Source organism: Schistosoma haematobium, chromosome 2 (assembly GCF_000699445.3).
Source record: "Schistosoma haematobium chromosome 2, whole genome shotgun sequence".
NCBI classification, from domain to species: Eukaryota; Metazoa; Platyhelminthes; class Trematoda; order Strigeidida; family Schistosomatidae; genus Schistosoma; species Schistosoma haematobium.
Genome location: NC_067197.1, coordinates 4,993,049 through 5,012,771, shown reverse-complemented (window position 1 = coordinate 5,012,771; position 19,723 = coordinate 4,993,049). Strand labels below are relative to the sequence as shown.

Below are 19,723 nucleotides of genomic sequence, written 5' to 3'. Positions count from 1 at the left end.
CAGTTAGAAATTAATTATCTTAGAGGTTGAGTAGTTTGTAGTTGTCATATTCACTAATTAGTTATTAGTAAATGGCTTCTATTCATATTTACTTTTATATTTAACATTTTATGTGTAATTAATTCGAAGAAATCTTATTTTAAGATGGTTGTTGGAGATAGTTGACAGAAAATCCTGGACCCAGGTTTCGTGCTATTTGGCACTCGTCAGTAAGGTGTACCTGCAATATTGAGGGAACTGATTGTCCCTGACGGATTTGACCTCATGTTACCCAGTTTCATAGTCAGAGACGTTAGAACTGGGCTATCCGGGCCGCGACTTACAGGATTTGGTCTGCACTGAAAAGGACCTGACACACATGACATTGTTCACTGCCAAGTGACCAGTCAATTGTAAAACTTATTCCACTCGGCAATTATATTGTCTTTTGATATTGAGAAATTATCATCAATTGACTTTCTTCACTCGGTGTTGTTTGGTTGTATCTTCTCATTATTGTTTAGAACTACAATTGATCAGTCTCGTGTTGACATATGTGCATCCTGCACAGATTATCTTGATACTGTCTCACGTCAAAAGCTTTTTAAGCAAAGATGGATAGTGGCTGGCAATGGAATCCAGGATGCACGTGTGCCAACAAGAGAGTGATCAACGACAATCCTAAATAACAATGGGAAGATACAAGCAGTCAACATCAAGTGAATTTAAAATTTCAACTCATTGCACAAGCAAGTGGCTATCAGGACTCAGTAGCTAAGTGGATTACACGATGGTGTTTGAAGCGAACGGTACGGAGTTCGATTCCCCGAGTGAACATAAACTGGGAGATGCAGGTACATCCAGCTGACTAGTCTCATATAGGAAGAAACGCGTGAACTGGATTCCACTGCTAGCCGCTATACACCTTTGTTTGAAAGTGACTTTCTATTCGTTTATCTCCACAACTACAAACTCTATTTATTTCTTGATTGTTAAGTCATAACTTTCTATCGCACACGCAACAAAAAATGCAGCGGAAGACGACCAGTGTAGCAGCAGCCTCAGCAGCAGTAGGTCTCAACATACACAAAGGGAAAAGCAAGATTCTCCGATACAACACAACATGCAACAATCGAATCACAATTGACGGAGAAGATTTGGAAGATATAAAACCCTTTACATATCTGGGAAGCATCATTGATGAACAGTGTGGATCTGATGCAGATGTGAATGCGCGGATCAGCAAATCAAGAGCAGCATATATACAACTGAAGAACATCTGAATCTCAAAACAATTGTCAACTAACACCAAGGTCAGAATTTTCAATACAAATGTCAAGACAGTTCCACTGTATGGGGCGGAAACCTGGAGAACTACGAAAGCCACCATACAGAAGATAAAAGTATTTATTAACAGTTATCTACGCAAAATACTTCAGATCCGTTGGCCAGACACTATCAACAACCACTACTGTGAGAGAGAACAAACCAGATTCCAGCAGAGGAAGAAATCAGGAAGAATTGCTGGAAGTGGATAGGATCCACATTGAGGAAAGCACCCAACTGTGTCACAAGGCGATCCCTCACTCGGAACCCTCAAGGTCAATGGAAAAGAGGAGGATCGAGGAACACATTTAGCCGAGAAATGGAGACGGACATGAGGAGAATAAACAACAATTGGATAGAAGTGGAAAGGAAGGACCAGTACAGACTCGGTTGGAGATTTCTGATCAGTAGCCTATGCTCTATTGGTAGTAACAGGCATAAATAAGTAAGTAAATAAGTCATAACAGAATGATAATAGATAAATGTTATTAAAAATGATAAAGAATATGTCTTCATGACTTTTAGAATGCAGAAAATATCATTTAAGTTTGCAATAATTATCCTAAGTGTGTGCTATAACGCAGATGTTCTTTAAAAACCTAAAACCGACATATTGAGTGTTGTAAAGCAATATTTCTACTTTAATGGAATGTTCGCTTAAAATACTATATAACTGAAAGTTTTTGTAATGGATAACTGACTTCCTGCTTTAATATTAATTGAATTAGATAACATTTGTAAAAGCGAACAGGTTGTTCAATTGACTAATTCAATGTTAAGGTAATGGTTGGAAGTAGTTGACCTAGGTTTTGTGTCATTCGACACTGGTCAGTAAGGTGTAGTAGTGATTTTGTGGTAACTAAAGGTCCCTGGTGGACTCGTTCCCGTGTCACTAAGCTTTACAATCAAAGGTGGTACTATGGTGTGAGCTGCTTATATCAACACAAATAGTATATAACGATAATCAGGAATGGAATGTCTAGAGGCAGAAGATTGAGAAGGAAAGAACGGAAACGGAAAGCAATTGGTATGAAAATGCAGAAACAATGAAATCTGTGGCGGTTGACTGATATTTACGAAAGGAACAGTCAATTTTCAGACAATTGATTGATATTTCGCAAATTAACTATTTATGGTATGGATCTCAGATTTTAGTAGGACGTTCTGTAATGGATAACCAGATACATTCGATTGACCCCACTCGTGTTTTTGTCCACTACAGTTCCACTGAGCCACCCCAACCGTGATCAACTTGTTGTAGGACTGAGATGCGTTTATGATCGATTGATTTGGGTAGTGAGCAATGTTATTTATGTCAACTCCTCCTTAGTGCTCAAAATTATAGATATACACTCCGAAAAGACAGTTCCGTATAAGTTTTCAGGAGAATTAGTCGACAACTAGACGTTTACACGACCTGAACAGCACAGTTCGATCCTGTGGCGCAACCATACAGGTACTTAGAACCCTTACTGATCACCAAGAAGAACTTGACTTATGTAAAAACTATCACCACTCAGTGATCAGTCAATCGTAAATTTAAGGTAAACTCTCCTATGTCACTTGTTAGCATCATGACTTCCTGGCCAGTATGAATAATACGGTTGCTTAAATGTGATAGATACTAAGTTGTTGTCTCATTATGATCATCATAACTGGGTTACAATTACGTCTAATTACATTTATCCAAATGTTTCTTGTGTTATTCTACCTAACACGCTTGAACATAAACATTTTTGTATAAGTCTGCATGATTTTAGATGACAGCACAGTATGTTAATCTAAACATTGTTTATTGTAAAATTGTACATACATATTTCAATGTGTACGTAACACTGAAGTATTCATCAATAATGTATTTCCTTAATATTAAGACCTATTAAAACATGAAATTCCTTTTTATACTATACAAAAATACATGCATTATAACCAAAGATGGATAGTGGCTAGCAGTGGAATCCAGGACGCGCGTTTCGTCCTGTTTGGGACTCGTCAGCTGGATGTACCTGCATCTCAGACTTGATGTTCATTCTGGGACTCGAACTCAGAACCGTTCGCTAAAAACATCAATGGGAAGATTTATGTAAAAACAATATCAAGTGAGTTATACAAAAATACCTTTCACATTTCCACTGTTTATTTATTTGAATGCATAAACATTGGTACAAGTAGGCACCAAATAGATATGCGCCAGATAGATCGTTCGATTTGTGTGAGGAATAGGATATTGCCCAGGTGCCCAAATCGAAGCAGACGGTTTTCTTAGGGGACCACACCTGGAGCCTTTGATCTAAAGGTCTAATCCACAAGACAGTGAAGCAACTTTAGGAGATGCAGTCCCATTGTAACCGGTGGCCAACAATAGGTTCACGCGCCATTTGTTCCTTCAGGATCCTGGAGCCCATGTGCACCATTGGTTTGCAGTCACCGTTTTCCAATTAGTATAGGTGGATCGTCCGTATCCACCAAACCAGATGGAGCGCCGGACATTCGCTTTTCGTTCTCTCAAATTCGTAAACAACAGTAATGCCGCGAGAAGTTAGTGAGTAGAACTTCCCTTATAGTGGCTGTATACGCATAGCCATGTGAGAGTATTCAGAGAGATAGAGAAAGCTGACTCTCCCCACTCTCGGCCGTACCAGAGCATTTGGTAGCAACTTGTCTGATTGTAAAAACGTTAATATATTTTAGCAAGACATTTATCTTTGATTTTCTACATAGCTAACTATTCTCAAATATTTTAAACAACTGGGAGCTATATGTATTCATGCATGGAACTTTAAATATGTGTACATTGGAATTGAAGGCTTGTAAACTGCGTCTTCGGATCTGTTGGCCAGACACTATCAGCAACAACCTACTGTGGAAGAGGACATACCAGATTCCAGTGGCGGAAGGAATCAGGAAGCAGTGCTGAAAGTGGGTAGAACACACACTGAAGAAAGCACCCAACTGTGTCACAAGGCAAGCCCTCACACGGAATGCTGAGGGTCAAAGAAGAAGGGAAAGACCAATGAACACATGACGCCAAGAAACGGAGACAGACATGAAAAGAATGAACAAGAACTGATTAGAACTGGAAAGGAAGGCGCAGGACAGAGTTATTATTTATTTATTTTAACACATAGATATTGGTACAAGGAGGCACCAAATACATATGCGCCACACAAATCTCATTTGGTATATGTGAGGGCTGTGATACTGCCCGGGTGCCCAAACCGAAGTAGGACAGAGTGAGTTGGAGAATGCTTGTCAGCGGCATCGGAAGTAACAAGCGTAAGTAAGTAAATTATTTTAACTTTGACGATATTTCAGACATCAAACTAATTCCAAATATCAGTATAGGGTTGTGGAAAAATTTGGATTTTAAATTGATATTATTAATGGATGAATTTTAGACTACCATTGAAAACCTGAAAGCACTCAACAGCTGTTTCGTCCTAGTATGGAAATCCTCAGAAGTGCAACAAATAATAACCAAAAAATATATGGATAGATATTTTGTGCAACCATAGAATTTCTCAGCTAAGTACAACTTTCATTTGAATGTAGATAGAAATCAGAATGCTTAACATACAGATTTTGAAAATATTAACCGCTTGTTAATTAACAGATTCATTTTGATAAATCACATTATCAATATTGAAGATTACAGAAATATATGACCTTTATTGAAGCATTGTAAACCATATTTCTCACATAAATACATTGTGGCATGAAATTTCACATAGTTCTTTCTAAATATTTCAATTCATATTGAATACAACAAAAGATATAATTGAGAAAACGGAAGTAGTTGATTGATTCATTAAAAGAATGAAGAAGATTCAATGAAGAGAATTTCGTTTACGATGATATCATTTTCTGAAACATTCTCCCATATTGTACAAACATTCCATGTATTTAAATGAATGGTTACTCAGGTTGTCAGAAGAGGAATGAGGCTCGTGACTTCAGAAGGAACTCGACTTTCGTCACGTGCCTCTTATTTTCATCTACCGTTGTTATTTGGAATATAATTTGTTTCCTGTTCAACCATGTTCTTTTTTAGGGACTTGTTGAGTGAATTGGTATCCAAGAGTACTAAGCAATAGAAATAGCTGGTTTGTAATAAGAAAGAATTATTACAGTGTTAAGTTTAAATTTTGCTCTCGTCTGTTATTGAAGCTTGGTCGATTGATCTACTCGTAACTTACTATCCAAATAATAAGAGAATCAAATTCCTATTCGTTTACAAGTAATCAATCCAAAACGATTAGTCCCTTTGATAAATTTCAATAGTGTAGTAAGAAGACGATGATTATCAGAACTATGTGGATACATTAGTGCATTACATTTCGAACAGTCTGATCATTCATAATATACTTGTTAAGAACATATATATATATAAGAAATAAAAGGTCAACTAGACTAGAAATGGAGGGTAAGAGGGAGACAAGGATAATAAAGAAATAATGTGAAAACAATTTGGAACTTCATCACTCTGAATAATAACCTAATGTTACCAGGGTAGGTTTAAGGTGAGAACAAACTGTTTTTTGAATACATAAAGTGAGTTTGAATTTTCGTATGGTTAAGGCTTCAATAAACCTTATTCCATTTGATCTATCTTGTATTAACTGAATAACAGAAATTACATTCAACGGTTCTAATCAGATATCTTATCTGGACCCGTTCTGATATTAATCAACACATGCTCACTGGTGACTGGCTTCAAGAGGTGTTTCCTGGAGTTCTAGTGAAAAACAGTCACCAGTGGAGTTTAATCGGGTCTGTTTTGAGATAGTAAATCACTGATGACAATGGTGGATGTGTCACTCGATTTCGTGGATTGGTTCAAAATAGACGGGTGAGACTGCGTTTGAACCTCACGAGGTGGGATCGTGGATGCGCACTGCCACTGAGGAGTCCCACAATAGGACGAAACGGCCGTCCAGTGCTTCCAGGTTTTCCATGGTGATCTAGCTTCAATTGACTCATGATCTCAACTATTCCAATTACAATAATATTCACTAAAACCCCTTCTGATATTATCTGAATATGTTAAACAATTAACTGGAACATTAAAATAACATAAACTTTCAATTAAAAATACATTCTTCCTCTTTAAAATTCATTCTTTTGAATTCACTTGGTATTGTTTAGCTTGTATCTTCTCATTGAGGTTTAAGACTGCAATTGATTAGTCTGTTATTGGCATATGTAAATATTGTGCGTATGCCTCGATATCACAAACTTTTTCATTCTAGGTCATTCTTTTGTCTTCATTTTATTCATGCCGTTATCTTAACACTTTTCGTTTCATACCATATGTCTCTTACACACTAATGTAAATACCTACTTTAAACGTTGTTCACGTTGATTGGATGACTTATTCAGTATACAGTAAACCGAAGAATCATGGTACCTATTTATATTCGATAATTTTGTTATTTGATTATATTTCCTTGAAAAAGCTTGGATCAGATTGCCAGGTGAAACGTTCAATTTACTTCAAATCCCTTCGCTGAGATTTTACAAACATATATTCTTCCTCTTTATTAATCTTATCAGGTAAATAAACAACATACAGTATTCACAAGGTTGTATTATATATACTTTTTATATTATTATTATTAGTAGTAGTATTAGTATTTGTAGCAGTGGTAGTGGTAGTGTTTGTGGTAGTAATAGTTGTAGTAGTAGTAGTATGACAAGCAACTAATCATTAGGATGACTTGATTTCACTTTTCTTCTCTCCTCAAAAAATATATTTCTATTATACTTCATTATTTATCAGTTCAGTTTATAAAAGAATGACAACATTCTTTCCAAAATAGAATATTCACTTTAGTATTTAAGCATAAATTTAATGGGATGTTTGCTTATGAAAGAAGGTATTCAATGTATGAGATTATATTTTATTGCTGAATGCTTTCAACACATAATTCATTATTTTCATCTTTTAATTTGTATTTGGCATTCACCTCCATCCATCATTTAAGAGGATATAAGAAGGGAAAGACGAAGACAAAGTGATTATAGAAGTGTTGTGTACTTTCTTTTTATTGTGACTTCAAACCCGATTAGTTATTATGTGATTTATTCGCCAATTGAAATAAAACTTATTCAATTTATGCACTGTGCCAAATCAATGACATACGACTGATATGAGCAGCGTAGAGCCTTTATTGGAATTTTGTTTGCCTAGCTCTGAAAGTCAAGTTCACAATGCCAATAACGGCTTCTATTATGCGATGCATTTATTTCAGACATACTTGGTTTATATACTAACCAAACAGGTCGCATTACACCACACATATTTATACAAGATCAAGCCAAAAAGTAGTTGTGAACGTGGGAGACTGTAATCAATAAACTGAATGTAACGTAAGAACAGTAAATCGTATGATAATAAATTATAGGTCAAAATGAAGCTTATCATAATAAGGAAAATACAGAAATACATAATCTAATTACTGAATATTTATACCGTAAAAATATATGGAAAATATTAGTCCATTAATAGATCTCAGAAGTTACTCATAATTCAATCTTCACTAGGACATAACAAGAAGGAAGAGAAGAAATCCATCAGATTCAATCAACATGTATTATTCAGTTTTGTTTCAAGCCATCCTACTTATTCACCTATTTCACATATCCATACAGACTGGTGAGTTAACAAGTTTATTTAAACTACCCTTTGCAAATGCACTTCCTCTCATTATGACATATGATCCGGTGTAGAAATAGAATCAGAACACCACCAACATCATCATCATCATCAATGATATTTAAAGCTGATCATTATTCATGTGGATTGTTGAACTTGTCTGGTTTGTCATTAGTTTTTGAATAGTATTGAGATGGAATTTAAACAAAAGTATACCACTTCAATTCAATAGGAGAACTCAAACATTTGACAAAGATCGATCACACCATTGATTAAGTCGAAACTTTTACTTGAGTTGAGTACTTTGATAATATTTAATCACTAATCTTCTTTTTGAAATATCAGTTTCCAAGGGTTATCTCAGTAGTAATTTAACATAATTGACATTGTTAATCAAACCATATGAAATGTTTGTGAATCGAATGATCATGAACTTCAATGAGACCGACAATCCATTCCAACAGATTTCTTATGAATAATTTTCATTTCAGTGCATTGACATTAATATCTTGAGATGGTGGAGAAGATTTGTAGCTCAGGTGGATGATTTTGGTAGAGTTTTGTTCTCTGAGCTGAATGGGAGACACAACCAAAACAAAGAAGTAAACAATGATAAATTTAAGGTCAAGAAGAACCAATCAACATCAAGGTGTACAGAACAAGCTGTGAAACACATATGGTGCAATTCGAACACTTCACTTCTATCTGAAGTTTATGCTGATGATGTCGTTCAGAAGAACGATGAAAGCCCCATGACCAAACCATCCAGCTCAGAGAACAAAACTCCACCAAAAATTAATATCTTGTAAGTAATCAGAATCAATTCACTTGAATGTGAAGATCAACATAGAAAAATTAATGAAAATTGTTGAAACAAATACTATTTCTTCTTTACAGATATAAGTTCGGAATATCTGAAGAAAGCTGAAGCTGAACTTGTTGTCATTAAACGTAAGTAACAGTTTTGATATTTACAGTCTATTTATTATACTATCAAACGTATTCAGACTACATACAGTATTGCATACTATATGAATAAAGAAAATCTTTGTTCACCCGTTTGTGTTCATTACTTTGAATTTGATATGTGTATCATATTGTTTGTAAAATAATGTTAGTAGACTAATTGTTTGGTATGATGTGCATAATAGTCTATAACATACAGACATCAATAAAAATTTTTTTGATTGAGATCATGAACCGATTGATGTTAGGTCACCATTGAAAAACGAGAAGCACTGCACGACCGTTTCTTTCTATTGTGGTACTTCTCATCAGTGCGCATCCACGATCCCGCTCGCGGGATTCGAGCTGAGAAAATTCAGTCTCGCGCGCGAACGCCTGACTTCTACACCGTTGAGCGACCATGTGCTCACTAGTGACTAGCTTCGTGGGGGAAGCCGTGACCAGCGGAGCTAATCTGTGTCGGGTAGAGATAGGTATCTACCTCAAGACAATGGAAGATGGTCGCGCAATTTCGTGGATTGGTTGAAGTTAAAGATTAACACCGTCGCATGCCAGCCAGCTCAGTGGTCTAGAATTCAAATCCCGCGCGCGCGATCTTGGATGCTCACTGTCGAGGAGTCCCACAATCGGACGAAACGGCTGTGAAGTGCTTCTGGGTTTTCAATGGCAGTCTAACATCAATCAGTTCATGATCCTAATCAAAAACGTAATGGTCTCCTGAACCCTATACTGATAATCCATAAAATTTGTTTGATTAATATGATATATTTGTTTAAATAGGTTATTTACTGAATTATGGTTCAGGAGAAATTGGCTACTACAATGAAGAAATAACAAAACTTAAAAGTAATTTCGTTTTGTAGTTGTGCATTTCAATGTTTTATGCTCGTAAATGTATAGTCAAATCAAATTTTACACAATGAATGATTGTTTGTATTCATTATTTCCAGTTGTTCAACTAATGAAGCTAGTTCGTGTAGATCACTAACGTAGATGACCTGTGTCGAATGACTGGGGGTCTAAGTCACACCTCACTGTCGACACCTAACGTGGATTATTACCCTTTTTTCCTATCAAGGTACTATGAATGCTTTGAAGACCTTATAACATAAAGGACGTTGTTACAGAAATATATCAGTAAGAGTAGGCACAAGGAAGATATTGAAACCACCACCGCATGGACCAGTCCATGGAATGCGGTTAATTGATGCCCGTTGGTTGTCTTTGAACTTGACGAGAATCAGTGAACTGTTCGATATTTAGTGACTTGATCGATGAATGACTTGGTTAGGACTCAGTGACATTTCACTGGCCCTACATTCTAATCCATAAGCACTTACCAATGTCAGTAACTGTGAAGTCAAATTAATGCTATCACATTCAGCTTTCTTTGTTTAAACTATTTTTGTTTCATTGTCATATTTATAATATAAATAATGTTATTGACATGAAAGAGGAAATATCAAGATTGTTTGTTTGAACCTCTTTGATGGTACTTGTTGATTTTTTCACAGTGACTTGAATCACGATAAGTTGTGAAACTTTAATTGAATTAAGTACAAATGATTAACATACATAATTAGGTATTGATGACAGTCTTAAATAGGAATATCAGTGTCAAAGTTTCGTGGTTTACAAAACCTCAGCCTTGATGTTTGACCATGTCAATACTCTCTCTATAACCATTTCCATTGTGATGATTTAAGCATCAAAAGTTCCAGTATGAAGACAATGCAAATGCTAAAATCTAGAGAAATTCCAATCGTTTCTCATGTATCAGTTTTCTGAATTGTATAGATAGTAAATAATTAACATGATAATTCCATAATCAGATCACTTTCATTCAGATTCCCTTACTTCTGGTTAACGATTTTTTAGCGAGTTAGTTTTCTACGGGATGGGCTCGCTAAACCCATACCCAACTCTCCCCCTTTACCTGGGCTTGGAACCGGCCGTAACTCTAGAAGAGCTATAGGCGGAGTTATTCAACTTCCCAGTATTGTCACATTAAATGACTGGAGCAGAGTGTAATTGGCGTTGAAAATTCTGAGCTCACGCATTATATGTTTGTTTGATGGAGCTATACATCGTCTGAATACTAGAAGAAGTTCATCTACATTATCATTTTTATTTCAGATGATCAGATTCCATATATTCGTGTTACTCTTTCTCATTTCGATATTGTCTGTCACTGTAACTTGAGCACACCTATCAGTTATCATTTATTTTATAAGAAAACCTCTTATCTGATTACAAATAGATTCGATAAATAATATGGACACTTGATAATTTGAGTATTGCAATGTACGTTACATAATTTTCGTAGAGTTTTGTTCTCTGAGCTGGATGATTCGGTAGGAGTTACTGCTTATGATGTCGTTCAGAAGAATGACGAAAGATCTACGACCAAACCATCCAACTCAAAGAACAAAACTCCATCAAAATCATTCACCTGAGCTACAAATCTTCTCCATGTTACATAATATAATGATAAACAAGTTCCCCCTAAATTTTCGTGTGTACATTTCAGATGAATTAACCAAAGAAAGTCTCGATGAAGTTTGGGAAATAAACGAATGTATGTGGAAAGGAAACAATTCAATGTTTTAATTACACTAATGATTCTAGATATCAACTGCAAAAGTAAACGTGAGGCTGCTGATGCAGCTCTTATTTCTATGTCCGGTAAGAGAAATTAGTCACATTCAATTATTTGATATTGATGCAACATTTCATTGTTTAAGCGTTCCATGTTGATTTTCAAATCTATTAACCTACAAATCAATTTCATAAGGGAAAGTGGATGAAGTTCAATATCTAAGAATTTTATTCGTTCTTAATAATGACTAGAGCATGACTGAGAATGCTAATTCGGCATCATATAGTTTATCTTTGTTTAGAAATATCGAGGCAATACACACAGTATGCTTACTCACTTACTTAAGCCTGTTACTCCAAATGAGGCATCGGCTGCCGATCAGAAGTCTTCAACCCACTCTGTCCTCCGCCTTCCTTTCTACTTCTATCCAATTTTTGTTCATTCTCCTCATGTCTGTCTCCATTTCTCGATGTAATGTGTTCTTTGGTCTTCCTCTCCTTCTTTGGCCCTCAGCATTCCACGTGAGGGCTTGTCTTGTGACGCAGTTGGGTGCTTTCTTCAATGTGTGTTCTATCCACTTTCAGCACTTCTTCCTGATTTCTTCCTCCATTGGGATCTTGTTTGTTCTCTCCTATAGTAGGTTGTTGTTGATAGTGTCTGGCCAACGGATCTGAAGCATTTTGCGTGGACAACCATGAACAAACACTTGTATCTTGTGGATGATGGCTTTCGTCTTTCTGCAATTTTTCGTTCCATACAATAGAAATGTTTTGACATTTGTACTGGAAGTTCTAGCTTTGTTGTTGGTTGACATTGGTTTCGCGTTCCAGATGTTCTTCAGTTGTAGATCTGCTGTTGTTGCTTTGACGATTCGTGCCTTCACATCTGCATCAGATCCACAGTGTTCATCAATGATGCTGCCCAGATATGTAAAGGTTTCCACATATGCCAATAAGAGATTGATCAATTGCAGTCCTAAACATCAATGTGAAGATTCAAGTAAACAATACCAAGTCAATTGAAACTTCACCACATTGTTTAAGTAAGTGGCTATCAGAAATCAGTATCTAATTGGATAATACGATGGCATTTGAAGAGAACTGTACCAGGTTTGAGTCCCTCAGTGAACACGAAATCCGGGATGCAGGTAAATCCAGTTGATGAGTCCCAAATAAGACAAAACGCGCGTCTTGGATTCCACTATTAGCCACTATTCATCTTTGCTTAGAATGCACATTTATTTGATTTATTCAGATCAATATACATGGTCAGTTGAAATAAAATAGTTTCTATGAATGAGAGTTTTCTGACATTTCTTCTATGAGGAGTTAGTTGATTTATAAATTTTGGAGCCTATAGGTGTATTCTCATTACTTTCAATTGTCCTTGCGTATGACAGAAATAATTAGTTGAAGTTTATTATAATTTTTAATATTACATCAGATCTCTTTTCTTTACAAACATTCCCAATAGTTTACATTTATGTTTTTAATGAGTTGTTTTGTAGCTTTCATGAATTATGCAGAAGCTATAAAAGCTCAATATCGTAAGTGTTCTTAATAACTCCAAATCTTTTATTATTTGAGTCAGCTTGACTTACTGTAACGATTGTTAAGCATATAAAGACGGGAATACGAGACCTCGTTTTGTATAAATTTCAAAAAAAGAAACACAACAACAACAACACGAACTTGTCGGTAGGGTATATCCGGATCTCAATGTTAACGTTAACATTGAAGATTGAACCCAGTAATTTTAGATTCAAACCTATACTGTACAATCTACAGTGAACATCAATACTGGAAGTAAGTAAGTCCGACTGATGTATCTAAAAGTTAATGAAATACGTCCTGCACTCCGTCGGTATCTCCATATCAAGTATATTAGGGTATAATTTTAACTTCTTTTGATCAAAATGCAAATGTGGCGATAGTGAATGATCAAATTCGGTTCTGATTACTGAGCATAAGGAGTCACAAACCCTTGGTACTACATATATTGAATTGCTGTATTTCTGCAGCGACGTAAAAGTTGATATTTTTGCAATATTTTCAATTCCACATAGCGACAATCCATCTGGATTTAACGAAACTGAATATATGTTTTAATGAAGTTGCTGTACATTATAAGAGTAAGTCAAAATCTTGAATTACCTGCAGTTTATTGGCATACACCTCAGTAGTTTGTATGCCTCAAATGTTTTAATCGAATTCAATCCATGTTATTTACTTCTTTCCTGCCTTACTAACCCACTTACCCGTTTGCTCACTTAATTACTCACTCACTTACTTGCCTACTCCTATAACTCCAAGTGGAGCATAGGCTGTCAATCAGTAGTCTATAACCATTTTCGTCCCAAACTCTTCATTCCAGTTGCTTCCAAGTGCTATTCGTTTCTTGATATCAGCCTCCGGTTACCAAAATAATGTATTCTTTTATCTACCTTGAGGAATCCAAGTTAAGGCTTACTTTGTGATCCAGTTTGATGATTTTCACAATGTGTTACCTGCTACATTAGCTGTCTTCACCTGCATTTATTGCTGTATATGGGACAAAAGAGATAGGTTATCTGCGCAGTCCAAATCGTCTAGCTGTTTTCAAACTGTGCATAGTATTCCCTGCTTTCTCTAAGATGTGGTAGTCCTAACAACATATTCAACCAGCAGGTGAAAGTGAGTACTTTTGCATGACGTTAGTATGGAAAGTAATCCGTTGCAAAAGTTCTTTGTAATCTTCTCAAGTACACCGTTTTGTCTAAGAACAACAGATAAGATTCTCCTATACAAGTTGTTTAACGATTTCTCATAATGAAGGGAGTTGATATAAAGTAGTGGGTTCCGCTTAACTGGTGTCACGATTTAGTCAACGTACGACCGATCTCTACAGAATTCAACCTGTCGATCTGGAAGCTGTGAGTCTACTGAATCTTTCACGTGGTTAGAAAACAATCTGTTAAAAATTTTCTTGATACTAATAGTGGCACGGTACCTCTGTAGTTCTCACACTTGCTGAAATCTACTTTCTTCGGTATCCATCTTTCTAGTATCTTGGTACTTGTTCTTCCTCTCAACTCTTTCTAAAGACATTGTCAAGCATTTATGTAGTTGCTTCTGTGTTTAACTACGGTACTTTAGCTGTCAGGTCCTTCTGCTTTCCCATTCATGATCTACGTTATTTGCTTCTCAATAATTACATTTGTTTCACACTTCACAGATCGCTGTAGATGGTATTACACCATTTTATTCACAATTGTATTTGTATCTGACAATTACAGTTGACTCTATCTATTTTATCTTTATTAGTGTTTTTGTAATCAGTTTTTGGGTGTTACTATTTCACAAATACCGTTTGCATACTTACAATAAAGTAACTTAATCTTATATATATAATTTTTTTTACCTCTATTGCAAATGTCTACTTTCATACTAATTTCAGCATGATAAGGCTTACAGTACACCCAATACCCATAGCTCAAGTTCGATTACATGGAAATTCTTATTACATTCAATTAATGAATGAAATTAATATTTACATATAATTGTCTACAGATATATGCATAGTTCCTATGCAATATAAGTACATCACATATATTACCAAATATTTCGTAGTTCCCGCTAAATTCGTGATGACATTCGCAATAATGAATGAATGTCATCAATTTATTTACTATAAACCAAAACAATTATTGATATCAATAGTAAGGTTGGATTCGTGACCAGTGGAGCTCAACCGGGTCCGTTGTGAGGTAGTAACTCCCTGAAGATAATGGTGGATGTGTCGTTCAATTTCATGCATTAGTTAAAGTTAGACATTAACACCGTTGGATGCCGTCCGGCTCAGTGGTCTATTGGTTAAGCGTTCACGTGAGATACTGATAGGTCCTGGAGTCGAATCTCGAGGGGCAAGATCATGGACGCGCACTGCTGAGGAGTCCAGTATTAGGATGAATCGGCCGTGCGGTGATTCCAGGTTTTCCATGATGATCTAGCTTTCATTGACTCATGAATTCAACTATAAAATTACTAAAATCTCCACAAACCCCCATTCTTATAAAAATGTTAATAATTAATATATATTATGAATGAAATAATCAATTAGGTTTTATATAAGAATTGGTAAAGTGAATACTCTTTTTTATTTCTCCTTTTCAAATAATTAGAAAGGAAGTTTGATCACAGTGAAGAAACATGTCAAATGCTGACAAGATACAGTACCTCAGGTAACTTTACTTAAATTATATTTTATGATGATAATAATGATAATATCAGTAGGGGTTTTGTGGATATTATAGTAATTTTATTAGTTGAGATCATGAGTCAATTGAAGTTAGACCACCATAGAAAACTTGTAAGCAGTAACCAGTGGAGTTCAACCGGGTCCGTTGTGAGTTAGTAATTCACTGAAGACAGTGGTGGACGGTGGCTCAATTTCGTGGATTAGTTAAACTTAGACATTAACATCGTTGGATGTCGGCCGGCTTAGTGGTCTAGAGCTTAAGCGTTCATTTGTGAGACTGATAGGTCCTGGGTTCGAATCTCGCGAGGCGAGATCGTGAATCCGCACTGCTGAGGAGTTCCATACTAGTACGAGACAGCCGTCTGCTGTTTCCAGGTTTTCTGTGGTGATCGAGCTTCAATGAACTCATGATCTCAACTATTAAAATAATAATAGTTGCCAATATAAACATTAATTTACAAAATTCATGTTTAGTATTATTTTTATTTGACTAAATACTCGTTTTCTATAGTATCTAATTGTTTTACCACAATACAATGAACTAAGGTAATTATAATAATAAAGTCATGGAATAGCTCATAACCTGTCTAAAATCATATTGAAATAATTGTATATAGAACGTTTGTAAAATAAAAGGATACATGCCATCATCTTGAGTTAAATTGTAATTCAAAATGAATATCAGATGTGACACTTATGAAATCAAGCATTTCATGGTGTCATGTAAGTCTAGTCAGCTAAGACAATGGTGAAATCAATATTTTTCTTTTATGGACTAAATAATCAAAATAATTTTGACAGGTCCTGAATAGTAGTCGAGTGAACAGCCTGATGGTTTCCGAAGCCAACGGTACTACGTTCAAGTCCCAGAGTGAACATTAACTCTGAAACGCACGTACATCCAGCTGACGAGTTCAAAGTAGAATGAAACGCGCATCCTCAATTCCATTACTAGCCACTATCCATCTTTGCTTATAATTTTGATAGTTATTTGAGAATTTGAGGAAGAGATGAACAAATCATAATGTTCTGCAGTTCAGTTACTTAAATCATATCCATAATCCAATCTCGTTATACAATGGTTTTTATTGGCTTAATGCTTACAACTAAGATTTATGGATGCTTCTCTGAAAGGAACTTTTCTACTTTTCTTTTGTTTTCTTTTTAGATTTGGAAGAAATAAATGTTTATATTAGTATGAAATACTATGAAATTTATCAGTTTAACTTCAATCTATGTAAGCAAGATATGAATTATGTTTCATTTACTTATCAGGTAACTGTGTGATTTGTAAGTGACTAGACAATGGTGATATATAAACTGAAACAATATCAAGTGAATTAAACTTCAACCCATTGCACAAGCAACTGGCTATCAGGACTCAGTAGCTAAGTGGATAACGCAATGGCGTTTGAAGCGAACGGTACTGAGTTCGAGTCCCAGAGTGAACATCAACTCTGAGATGCAGGTACATCCAGCTGACGAGTCCCAAACAGGACGAAACGCGCGTCCTGGATTCCACTGCTAGCCACTATCCATCTTTGCTCGTAATACATAATGTCTAATAACGATTCAGTTTTTAATTGTAGTTAGTGGAAGTAACTTCAAAGTGTTAGCATTCAGTTTATTGGTTCTCTAAGAAATCATAGTCATGTTTAAACTTAATTACACAGTTGACCTACCATATATGTCAAACAGTTTAACTTAAGAAGATCAACGAGTGCATTGTGAAATTGTATTTTGTCTCACTGACTCGGTAGCCAAAGTTAGATGGGCATCAAATAAACTTCAGTTATTCAATTAAATATTTCTTCTACAAGCACACTTATGAAGGAGTTCAACGTATGTGTATACAATAGATCTATGTTAGATAAACAGGAAATATCTAATGATGTAATTTCTTATTTTTGTCAATAATGAGATAGATGTCAGCGTTAACGATCACTCATTTACTTAAATTTCAGATCAGTATAAATTAATCTCGAAAATCATAGATATGCTACGTAAGTAACGGATCGAATGACTTACTAATAATGATCTTGTCAATGAATACTTAATACGTTTTCCGTTGTTGCATGTCAACTAAATTATTGTGATTTGACAATGGAGAGGTGTTAAATAGTGTTATATGTTACTAAAGATCAGTTTAATAGATTACATACACTATACCTATTGAACTGAATTGTCTATTTAAATAGATGTTTTAGATGTAGTCTAGTGAAGTGACAATTCAAACAAGTGCTTTCAATTCCTAATTGACACTCAAACATATGGTAGTTTTTGGTGAGATCTACGACGTGATTGATCAAATGAATCCATATATGTTGAACAGAGTCGATTAAGAAGTTTTATATTTGTACAACCATTCATACCGAATGTAAGTGTATTTGCTGGTTGATCATATTACTAATTACTCACAAATATTCTCAATTAAATTCCAGGTAATAATTGAAATTGATCGAACTATAGTTCCAAAATGACGATCCGTACTTTATTGATTTCCAGTTTAACTATGATCTGTAATCAGTAATTTTCTGTCAAAGTAACGAATAAACGCTTTCCTCTTTTTATATTAACAGTATAAAATCTTAACATGTATCTCCTATGAGTTCTTCATCAGACAATCAGTTCGACAAAATGTAATATTGACTGAAATTACTTGTCCGTAATTCGCTGTTTGACATCATTCAGTTACAACGAGAATTGAATTAGTGATTGATGGAGACAAGAATAAAATAAGGAATATGATGTAAAGACTTAAGATGGTGTAGAAGATTTGTAGCTCAGGTGAATGAATTTGATAAAGTTTTGTCCACTGAGCTGGGTTATCTACAGCACAAACGTCTACGTGAAGTTTGAGCTGATTATATAACTTATCCTGCGATGACTCCATCCTCATAAAAGAAGACAATTCGAGTTGAGTTAGTCAATAAGGAAGATGATCTTAATGATTTTCTACCTCTTATACAGAAAATGCCTTATTGTACATCATTATCACATGGCTCTAAATTTGGAAACCTGCTTAAGCTTAGTAGTATTGGCTCTTGTGATTGGTGCTTTACTACCGCATAGAAAAGTTCAGGATGGAGTTTTAGTATTGGATCATTTTACATTGTCATTTGGCTAATGACAGAGCGAGATAAATTCTGTATAATCTATATGGAAGGGAAAAACTGTTTTCTCGTTAATTTAGTGTAGATTTGCTTAATCATATGCCTATTGAATGTTCAGCAGATGACATGATCGACCATTAGATCAAATATAATTTACGAACAAATGAAATATTAGTCCAACATAGACTGCACAGCCAATCTGGAAACCATTATGTCTTATTCACCACCAGATTTAGAGAATAGGGTATCAGAAGCCACTGATAAGACTATGATGAATGTTTGTTCAGACGTCATTCCAATCAACCTATGTGGTATCAAAGTGAGTTGCAAAACTTACATCTCTTTAGTTTTTACTTCTTAAACTTCTCTCTTATGGGGAGAAGCAACTAACCAGTAAGTTCTTGGAGGTAGAGAATTGTCAAGAAACATAATGACCGTAAATCACACTTCTGCGCAGTGGTGGAGATCTATTAACTGAACGACAGTTCGGACAGCGGAAGAATTAATAGGGTATAATATCTCATATTGTAGATATGTTTGATGCAAAGTTGGTGAACGGCGTACAAGAAGGTGCAGATAGAAGCTTTTACGTAGATCATTATTTAGTCTCGATCAGTAGTATACATAACTCAGTTACGATAGTAGAAAACCTTGGCTTTATACTCAGAAAGGATGAGATCGACTTATCAAGTGGGTGAGTAACTACTTACAAGTAATCTAGTCATGTTTATCCGATACACTCATTGTACAGCTTTATCCGCAATTGATAACTTTGTAAAATACATTGACTGTGATTCTGATACCGTAAGTAATAATATTTTCTAAAGCACTTCCAAATAAACGGTTTTC

General features: G+C 35.3%; 1 protein-coding gene across 1 annotated transcript; it reads left to right on the top strand.

Annotated features, from left to right (window-relative positions):
• Positions 1-8,020: 8,020 nt before the first annotated feature.
• On the top strand, positions 8,021-18,213 carry MS3_00010727 (uncharacterized protein; the record flags this gene model as incomplete). The annotated part of the gene is made up of 9 exons (XM_051219122.1): positions 8,021-8,123; positions 8,858-8,911; positions 9,707-9,772; positions 11,457-11,504; positions 11,555-11,611; positions 13,591-13,656; positions 15,685-15,744; positions 16,930-16,998; positions 18,203-18,213. 9 exons carry the CDS (start codon positions 8,021-8,023, stop codon positions 18,211-18,213), a joined length of 534 nt encoding a protein of 177 aa, XP_051067317.1.
• Positions 18,214-19,723: the final 1,510 nt, after the last annotated feature.